The 10,472-nt window shown below is 38.7% G+C and overlaps 1 protein-coding gene across 1 annotated transcript; it reads left to right on the plus strand.

Moving 5' to 3' along the window:
- The first annotated feature begins 141 nt into the window (after nt 1-141).
- EMB1138 (DEAD box RNA helicase (RH3)) lies at nt 142-7,596 on the plus strand. Its single transcript, XM_059600220.2, has 10 exons — nt 142-828; nt 1,508-1,644; nt 1,722-2,136; nt 3,074-3,172; nt 3,398-3,622; nt 4,001-4,378; nt 5,247-5,390; nt 5,490-5,585; nt 5,787-6,052; nt 7,121-7,596. The coding sequence occupies exons 1-10, from the start codon at nt 376-378 to the stop codon at nt 7,209-7,211; spliced, it is 2,304 nt and encodes a 767-aa protein (XP_059456203.2). The 5' UTR covers nt 142-375; the 3' UTR covers nt 7,212-7,596.
- The last annotated feature ends 2,876 nt before the right edge of the window (nt 7,597-10,472 follow it).

A 10,472-nucleotide genomic window follows, 5' to 3' on the forward strand; every position in this document is an offset into this window, starting at 1 on the left:
AAATGTTGGCCCCTTTCAATCCCTTAGAAGTTTGACGGGCCTGGCTGCCACTGGACGTCATACTCCGGGTTTTCGGGTCCACCCGAGAAGAAATATCTTTTGTCTTTCTTTCAGAGAAAAGGGAAAAGGCCATAGCTCCCCAAGTAGCAACCGAGGTGGAGGTTTGAAAGGCCATACATTTTGAAGAAGGGTGTGGCCTTATCTCCCTCTCTCTTTCTCTGTGCTCCTCACCCTATCCCCTCCCCCTGTAAAAGAAATCTGCACGCCGCCTCTACTCATTTTCTCAGTATCTCCTCGACTCCAACATATTTTTATGTTTCTCTTCTTTTAGTACTTTGAGCAAGCATTTTCTGCTCATCTTCTTCTGCTTTAAAAATGGCCTCTTTCATAGGCGTTTCTTCCATTTACCAAACTCCAACACTCGATCTCTATAGAAGGACAGCAGTAACAACCACGCCTTTGCTCTCCTTACCCCTATGCGACAAGTCTCACTTCAATAAGGTTCTGAAAGCCTATAACACCAGCCAAAAGACCTTCTCTTTTCATTCCACTGGTACTCTTAGGAGTGGCTCCAAGCAGCAGAGCCTTGGTTTCCTTCCCTCCGCAATTGCTACCCCCAATTCTTCGGTCCTCAGCGAAGAGGCATTCAAAGGCCTTGGTGGTGGTTTCGCAGAAGACTCTCTGGATGACTATTATGACTCTGAGGCCGAGCCATCTTCTGCTGCCTCTGCGGACCAGGACGAACTCGCCCTTTCCAAACTGGGCATGCCTCACCGCCTTGTCGATACCCTCGAGAAGCGTGGGATTACTCACCTCTTCCCCATACAAGTACTTTACCCTCTCTCTCTCTCTCTCTCTCTCTCTCTCTCTCTCTCTCTCTCTCTAGTGTTTTAGGTCTGGATGATTCATTGGCGATTGGAAAACTCAAGCAGTTCATTCTTATCCTTGTGTTGCCTGAATTACAATGAGTTTGGCTGCTAATAAGGTTTCTATTACTTCAATAATGACACAATTTATGTATATTAGATATTAGAATAAGTACTGCAAGTGGTCTCCACTTTAGTTGGAATGGTAAATCTTCTGAGTGTACATATAATCAAGTGGCCCATCTTCTCTGGATTATTAGCGACCCGGTACTGCTAGGGCAATTGCTTATCGCTTTGTCATATTCTGGTATGCAATTTGTTAATTTAGTTTTTTTTTTTTCCAACCCGTTGAGCACCGTCCTTGATTATCTAACCGAGTTAAGTTAGTTGCTGCAAAATGTTGCTTTCATGTCATGCTACCGTTCTTTACAGAGCACATATAATCCTCAACGACTATCAACTGATGAATACCCTCTCTATTCTTTTTGCTGGTCGTATGATATTTGTGTCTACTATAGTGTGCTTCGCATATAAAACTTCCTCTTCTTATTTCATTTCCTAGATTCTAAATTTTCCATAATAATTCTATCTGTGTGTGTGTTGTGCCTATGATTTACTCATTTTCTCCTTAAATTATTCAGAGAGCTGTTTTAGTCCCCGCCCTAGAAGGTCGAGATCTCATTGCTCGTGCAAAGACTGGGACTGGGAAGACATTAGCCTTTGGGATTCCAATTATCAAACGCCTTACTGAAGATGACGAACAAAGGGGTTCTCAGAGGTATTTGCTATATCACATATTTTACAAGCTACCATTTTGAAATTTGTTTGTTCATTTGGTGTATGTCATGTTTGCAGGCGGCCTGGTCGTCTTCCTAGATTTTTGGTTCTTGCACCTACACGAGAGCTAGCAAAGCAAGTGGAGAAAGAGATTAAAGAGTCTGCACCTTATTTAAATACTGTTTGTGTTTACGGAGGGGTTTCTTATGTTACGCAGCAGAGTGCCCTTTCCCGTGGAGTGGATGTGGTTGTTGGAACTCCTGGTCGAATAATTGACCTGATAAATGGTAACAGCCTCAAACTGGGGGAAGTTCAATATTTGGTCCTTGATGAAGCTGATCAGATGCTTGCTGTTGGCTTTGAGGACGACGTGGAAGTAATTTTACAGAAGCTTCCATCTGCGCGCCAGAGTATGCTTTTCTCTGCAACTATGCCTGGTTGGGTGAAGAAACTGGCACGAAAATATTTGAATAATCCACTGACCATTGATTTGGTAAAACTGATTTCCTTGGGCTTTTTCTCTTTTCTTTTTTATTTCCCGAATAAATTTCATAACCTTCATGTTTCCACAAGTTGCCTGATTAGAGAATCGCATGGGATTAGGCGTATAAGTATCTCCTTATAATGCACCCTTTGAGGGGTGTTCAATCAATGTTGTTTACATATGTGTGAGGTTTACCTATTTTGTAGTTCATGCCATTCTTTTTCAAATACCGTAATGGATGAGCCTTGACAAATATTTTGATAAGAGACCATACTGATTTTTTTTTTTTTTTTCTAAAAAAAAAAAAAATCATATTCCAGATGTTTAGTGATAAAAAAATAAATAAATGAAAGTTCACATGACCACTCTCATGCATATGGAATATGATTTGGTTCATGTGTGCCATTATTCTCTTTCTCTCCCTCTCTCTTTTTACGGAATTAGCTTAACTCTTTCTTTTGGGGTAAACGTTTCAAACCCTACCCACTGCTTCACAGTTTGGTTGAAGGTATGAGATATGCTACTCAGCTTGATTTGGACTGAACTTTTGGGTCAGGTCCATTAAGCTTGTGCCATGGCTGCTTGATGCAAGCTTCAAGTTGCATTGTCACTTTTTTCTACTTCCACTAAAAGATTCTTTTTACGGTTAAAGTTAGCAGCCAGGTGAAAGATTTCACTTATGGCATGTGAGACCTTTTCCTGTTGGGCTTTATGTCTAGCGCAAAGGTTCTTCATCTGGTATTAAGTAGTTTAGTATGACATACTTCTGATGATTCTTTGCGATATTAAAAAAAAAAAGAACTAAAAAAAGACTGTCCATTTTTCTTTATAAGTAATCGTGAATTCAAAAAGTACAAAGGCACAATCCATGTTTAATGTCAATGTTAAAGCTAGAATAGAATAAGTTCCAAATCTTGTTTTTATTCCTTTCTCTTCTGCTTCATAGGTTGGGGACCAAGAAGAAAAGCTCGCAGAAGGGATCAAGCTCTATGCTATATCAGCCACTGCAACTTCAAAGCGGACCATTCTTAGTGACCTTATAACGGTAAGAGTTGGGGGCCATATACTAGTCTTATTTTAGCATGTGTTCAGTAATGTTAAGGAATGCTTAAAGAGACATGGCTATACACTCATACTTGTGTGTGAACTGTGAAGTTGTATCTATATTTCTTTTATTCGTATTTGGTGTACTGATACTTAGAATACTCATGTTACCCTTGTGTAAACTTCTCAACTTATAAAATCGGCTCTGTACTTTGATAAATTTCAGGTTTATGCAAAGGGTGGGAAGACCATTGTTTTCACACAGACAAAACGTGATGCTGATGAAGTCTCGATGGCATTAACAAATAGCATTGCTTCTGAGGCATTGCATGGAGATATATCTCAGCATCAAAGGGAGAGAACATTAAATGGTTTTCGACAAGGGAAATTCACAGTGCTTGTAGCCACTGATGTTGCATCTCGTGGGCTTGATATTCCCAATGTTGATCTAGTAAGTTTGTGGAATTGCTTTATGATCTACAATTAAATTCATGTAGTAATGATATTTTCCATTGGAAATTAATTGCAAATTACATTCCTTCAGTTGCATCTGAGGTTGAAATTACAATTCAGATTAATCTAACATGAGATTTCAGTCCATTGATTTACCTATAAAAAAAACAAAAGATTTCACTCTATTGATTCATGAGCCATGCTTCATATAGGAAATCTTCCCTCCTTGTAATTCATTGTTGCACCTACAAGTTTTAAGATTTTGCTTCTAGTGAAAGTTCTTTGCAACCCGTTACACTTCTCTTTAGTATTACAGTCCAGGTAATTCTTTTGGCGTATTGAAAGTCTCTTTTTCACTATTTATCCCATTCTCCAGATTATTCACTATGAGCTTCCCAATGATCCGGAGACTTTTGTGCACCGCTCTGGTCGAACTGGACGTGCAGGAAAAGAAGGTAATGCCATTCTTATGTTTACAAGTAGCCAGAGGAGAACAGTGAGATCCCTTGAGCGTGATGTGGGATGCAAGTTCGAGTTTGTTAGCCCACCAGCTATTGAAGAGGTTTTGGAATCATCTGCTGAGCATGTGGTTGCTACTCTTAGTGGAGTTCATGCGGAGTCTGTATCGTTTTTCACCCCAACTGCTCAAAAATTGATTGAAGAACAGGGAATAAGTGCTCTTGCTGCTGCACTAGCACAATTGAGTGGATTCTCCCGACCTCCTTCCTCCCGGTCTCTCATCAATCATGAGCAGGTAAATGATAAGCCTTCTATTTTCGGTTTGAAGTTAACAAGTTATCAATGATCTCTCATCAATAATAGCAGTTAAATGATGAGCGTTATGTTTTCAGTTCAAAGCTTACAAGTCCTCAAAATTTTTTGTCAGCATTTTGTCCTCCGGGAAATAGATAGTACTTGAGTGTTGAAATGTAGTTGGTTCATTTTTGTCTTCAAATAATGATTAATTTAACCAAATGTTTGTGAAAGAATTTGTGCCTACTTGAGTAGTGGAATCAGCTGAATCCTCGAGTGCCAAGACCTTGGGCCATTGCCTGCAATATTAGAAGTTTCATAATTCAGCTATGGTGAATTTGTCAATATATAAATTTTATGAAAAACTTCATTTAATCCCTCTGAACTTCATCGCTTTTGCAAATCTCCCCCTTTCCCCCCCCCCCGAAAATTTTCCAAAATACCTCTGTATTTTTTTTAAAAAAATTAATTGTAATTTAAGGGTAATTTTGTAATTTGATAAAGTTTACAAGGGTGTAATGGTCATCTTACTCTTTGACTGTCTAATTTAACCACAAACCCTAATGGGAGGGGTGAAATAACTAATTTTTAAAAGTTCAAAAATACTAAATTGAGCGTTTTTGAACTTTATGAGGAAAATTGCAAAAATGATGAAAGTTGGGAAGGGTTAAGTAAAGTTCCCCCCGAAATTTTATAGGCAAAGATATGTATTGTGCTAAAAGGACTTATAAAAAAAATATTTGTTCTGAAAGGATTTTTCAGTCAGGTGTATTATTAATTTTTTTTTATTAACCTTCAAATTTAATAGTGTTATTTAGTGCCTTCTACTGGGGTCTGATAATTCATTGTACTGGATACTTGTATTGCAGGGATGGGTTACACTGCAGTTGACTCGAGATCCAGCTTCTTCTAGTAGATACCTGTCTGCTAGATCTGTCACTGGTTTTCTTTCAGATATTTATCCTGCAGCTGCTGATGAAGTTGGAAAAATACATTTAATTGCCGATGAACAGGTCTGTATCTACAATATGCGTTGATTATTCTGCTCTAGTATCTCTTTGTTGATGCATTGTTTTTTTTCTAGTATACGTAGTTGACTTTGCTTATATCAGGTTCAAGGAGCAGTTTTTGATCTTCCAGAGGAGGCTGCAAAAGAATTGCTGAATAGGCAACTACCACCTGGAAATACTATTTCCAAGATCACCAAGGTTGATTATAGATTTGGTCCCTTTCTCATTATAGTTTAACTTGTTTCTGCATGATGCCATATGTTGTTTGTACTGGCTATGATTTGATCCATTTGAAGTTTTCCCATGTATTTTTGTACTTTACCCTCTCTCTCTCTAGGTTGTCCCTGGATTAACTACTAACACAGACATAAATCTTTCTCCTTTCTTTTTTAATGACAGTTGCCTGCTTTGCAAGATGATGGGCCTCCGAGTGATTACTATGGCAAATTTTCTGGCAGGGATCGGAATAACAGACGAGGATCTGGGGATCGGAAAGGTTTTAGAAGCTCACGAGGTTGGGATGGTGGTCGAGATTCTGCTAGTGATGATGGTCTATTTAGGAGTGGTGGTCGGAGTTATAGAGCTGACAACAACAGGTCGCGGTTTTCAAAAAGCAGTGGGGATGATTGGCTAATTGGAGGTAGACAGTCAAGAACACGGGACAGGTATATATCTCTTAAAAATTTCTCTCTTTTTGAAACTCATAAGTTAACTAGCTTTGAAAGTGATATAAAGGAACTTTAGGTAGAACTCAAAACCGACTTGTAAAGGGAGGGTGCCCAAGAGCTTATATTCACATGGTTAAGATTGCACTTAACTTATGTAAAACACTTGGTGTCGTAACATACCACCATACTTTGCAGCCAACGTCCACGCCACTCTATCGACACTGATCCAATAATAGGTCTTTCTCTTTTGGCAGCTCCACTCACTTATCAGTATTCAATAATTTAAAACTATGCCCAAAGATAGTACCAATGCATTTTAATCCAGCCTATAGGTTTCCCCTTGTCTGATTTGACCACAAAGCTACAACCCATTCAATCCTACAGTCGTCAAGCTGTGTCCAATAGCAAATGATGCAAACCTTAGGTAGAACTTATGCTTGAACACCAGTTTGTAAAGGAAAGGTGCCCAAAAGTTTATATACATACATGGTTAAGATTGCACTTGCTTCATATGGGACATTTGAGATTGTAACATATTTAGCTTAACAACTCTATAGTTTAAAGAGGGAAAAGGAGGCAGAAGATCTCATGTTCTTCTTTAGAGATTGAGTATGCAAAGATGCTCTTGCATGCTCACCTTCTCTATGTTACCAAGCCAGCAGCACTAGTCCCTGCAATTTTGTCTACTGTTTGCCAGTTTGAATTTCGTTTTCTATGATGGAACCCTTTCTCAAAATTCTCCTTGCCTTTCTTTTAATTCATTTGTTAAGAACTCAATCACCTTCAAATATTTTAAAGTGGCTGGTTATTTAATTAGCAAGAAGAGAATTCAAATTAGTATTTTGCTTCATAAATCAAAGCTCCATTGACTATGAGGTGACATTGTCTACAAGGGTGGAGTTGGCCATTGATTATTTTATTTCCCCGCTAAGACCCAGTAAGACCTCTAAAGAGTTTATTTTTCGGTTGTGTTTTTATTATCAAGTTTGTCTGTTTTAAGTTAAAGGTCATACAAGATAGTGGTTGTTCGAATAAAACTCACTACTATATGTATGTGCATTACAGAAGCTTTGGAGGTTCCTTTGGAGGTTCCTGTTTTAATTGTGGACGGTCTGGGCACAGGGCATCGGACTGCCCAAATAAGCAAGATTACTAGTTCTGCCGTAGTCGATATAAGGTTTCTTCTCCCTAGGTGGGTCTGAGGCTGCTGGTGCTGCTTGGAATTGCTTCTGATTATTCCTTTATACAGCCTGTTCAATGTGGGTCTAGGAGATTGAGCGGTGCTCCAAAGAGTTCAGGAATTAACTTTGTACTGCTCTCTCTCTCTCTCTCTCTGGTGCAGTATTTCTGTCTCTGTATCCCCTTTTTGTAGAACTTAAATGTCTTTCTTGAATCTCTTGGCGCTGATGACGTTTCTCAAGAGTAAAGATTTTGTAGTGGTTCTGCATTGTTTGCATATCCCATCCTGTCTTTACAAGATTTATGTCTCTGTATCTTCTTTTTGCTATTTTTGTAGAACTTAAATGTCTATCTTTCTTCAATCTCTTGCCGCTGATGACGTTTCCCAAAGAGTAAAGATTTTGTAGTAATACTGCGTTGTTTGCATATCCCTGTCTTTACAAGTTTTGACAGCTATAATTTGTTTCGATTAGGTGACCAAAAAATTCATTAGATAAAAGGGTAATAGTAAAAGGTGAAAGTGTTCTAAGGCAACCCTGAAAGCTTAGACAATGATGTTTTTGGAAGTGTCAGTGTTGTCTGATCCAATTTGGTGCTTCTGCATCTCATGAAACCCAATTCTGAACTTGCGGCAGTCGTTTATCTTAACCTAGAAGCTGTCAATCAAGTGGCTATTGGAAGGCGCATGGATGTGTTTGTCCACTTAGGCCCTTCTAACAGTAAAGAAATCACTTTCCGGCATTTTTTTTTAAAGACTTGCATGTTATGAAGCCAATAGATCAGGTTAATTTTGGATTATTTTGAGTCTTTTTATGCTTTTTAGATGTTCCTACTCCACTGAAATAATTGTTGTTTCTAGTCTCTACCCGTACTTGGTTCTTTTATGTTCATGGAAAAGTACCTATTTAGTTGAACTAGGATCCCATGTACTTAGAATATCTTGATGGCTTGCAACTCGGGCAATCTGGTAGAGAGAGAGAGAGAGAGAGAGGGAGGCTGTGGGATGAACATGTTCTGGCCCCTGGGCATATGGGACCCTTTCGTGGGACTTTCCAGGGGCAAATGGGTGCCTTGCCCTCATGGATTTGGATTTCTACAAATATTGTTCTTACTAGGTAGCTAGAGAATTACATTCATGGGTGAGCATATAGGAAGATAAGAAACAATATACCAACCAATGCTGCAATCACGATAACTATTAAGGACTCCAAGGTGTCTCAATTCGTGTTTGTTTTGTTAGTTAATAGTTATCATTGTGTTTATCATTTTGACTTGGGGACTACGAATGGACGTGTCACTTTCAGCATTCCATTAAGAATTGGGAGAAAAGCTCTTGTGGTTTAAATGTTTCACCCACGCGAATTATGGAGAGAATTAATAAGAAATTATAGCATTAGGGATTTTCTTTTAATCGCAATCATAATATAACGATAATAACTACTAAAAAATATCTATAGGCCCATGCCTGACGAGATGAGAAAGAATCTATTAGGTAACTTGAACTAATATTTAATTGCTCGCTCTCTACTAATCTTTGTTGCAGATATATTTAAAAAAAAAAAAAAACATCAGACAGCTTTATTAGGAAAACTAGTAATTAATATAATTATACCTTGGTATGTAATTATCCGATGCTAAGTTTGTATTAGATTAAGTCATCAATTCTAAGAATTAAACGTCAATAAACCTCCTATGCAGATGGGCTGCAAAACACCACTTTTGCAGCCCCCAATAGGAGATTGACACCTCACCAAAAGCACAAAAAATTCACAAAACTAACCTACAACCTAAAACACTAGATTTTTTAAGGGTTTCATCTTCTTCCTTTTCCTTACTCATCTGCCGACAAGTCCCCTTTTTTCTTCCTTATCCTCCATTTCTTCTTCATTTAACAGAGAAAGATAGAGAAAAGAGAGATGCTGTGAGAGAGAGAGAAAGAAAGACTCAGCCATAGAAATGCAACCATGACCCAGCCGTGGGTCACGGCTGGCCAGACCCAGCCACCCAGGTGGCTGGGTCTGCTAAAACACCACCGTGACCCATGTCTAGGTCACAGTAGGCAGCTTCCATCTTCAGTGAGTTCCTTTATGATGATAAAATCCTTAAAGAGTTAACCTTCCCCTCAAAGATTTAGTTTTGAATCCAAAAATAAGTTTTTAGGCATTATAATCGAGTTTTGAGGCATTAAAATCTGATTTTGAGGCTGAGTTTCGCAGAAAAATGGGCCAGAGATGGGTGTTTTCTGCCGAAGATTGGCCGGAGATGGTGACCCACGGCTATGGTGACCTAGCTATGGGTCTGGCTGGGTCTGCCGTGACCCAGCTGTGGGTCACGCCGGTGGTTTGATTGTTGGTTTTGCTAGCGCCGGGTCTGGTTTTTTGGGTTGGCTATTATCTAGTGTTTTGGATCTTATTTTGTTAAAATGTAATTGTTGTGAGTGGATGCTGCAAAACACCCTTTTTATGCACTAATTGTATAGTAGGGGCTTTCACTCAATATAGTAAGTTCAACGGTCTTGAATGTTTATAAGTTTAACTTTGGTCCGAATGAGGCGCAAAAAGACTATTTTACAGCATCCAATGATATGCTGTCACCTCAAACAAAGCAAAACAATTGCACAAAACACTATAAAACAAAGGGGAAACTTCACTAAGGACCCTTAAATTTTCACCCGTTTTGAAATACCTTTCTTAAATTTCAAAATCTCTCAATTTAGTCTCCTGAACTTTCAATTGCTTTCAATTTAGACCCCTCCGTCAGATTTTAAACGTCACATGAAGTTTATACCCCTGACTTTTGTATAAAATTCTAACTTCTAAAATTTTTTTTATTTAAAAAAAAAAAAAAAAAATCAAAGACATTTTGGTCTTTTTTTAAAAAAAATTTTAACTGTTAAAATTAACGGAAGGGTTTAAATTGAGAGCAATTGAAAATTTATAGGACTAAATTAAGAGATTTTGAAGTTCAAATAGAGCATTTCAAAACGAGAGGAAGTTTGGAGCTACTTAACGAGGTTTCCCCTAAAACAAATACACCCGAAAAATTGCACAAAGAGGAAAGAGACTGGCCAGACCCAGTGACCCAGCTTGGGTCCGGCGTGAACTAGCCGGAGGGCGCCGCCGTGGCCATACGTGGGTCATTTTCTTTTCTGCTTCTACGCGCCTCTCTCTCTCTCTCTCTCTCTCCGTCCCTCTCCCAGCTCTCTCTCTCTCTCTTCCTTCATTCTCTTGATCTGGCA

Source organism: Corylus avellana, chromosome 6 (genome assembly GCF_965113065.1).
Source record: "Corylus avellana chromosome 6, dhCorAvel1.hap1.2, whole genome shotgun sequence".
Classification (NCBI taxonomy): Eukaryota; Viridiplantae; Streptophyta; class Magnoliopsida; order Fagales; family Betulaceae; genus Corylus; species Corylus avellana.

Bases quoted from the DNA above. Each gene is read 5' to 3' on its own strand.
- EMB1138 (XM_059600220.2), top strand. From the start codon at position 376: ATGGCCTCTTTCATAGGCGTTTCTTCCATTTACCAAACTCCAACACTC. The intron at 829-1,507 runs GTACTTTACCCT...TAAATTATTCAG, and splicing joins CTCACCTCTTCCCCATACAA to AGAGCTGTTTTAGTCCCCGC. The intron at 5,586-5,786 runs GTTGATTATAGA...TTTTAATGACAG, and splicing joins CTATTTCCAAGATCACCAAG to TTGCCTGCTTTGCAAGATGA.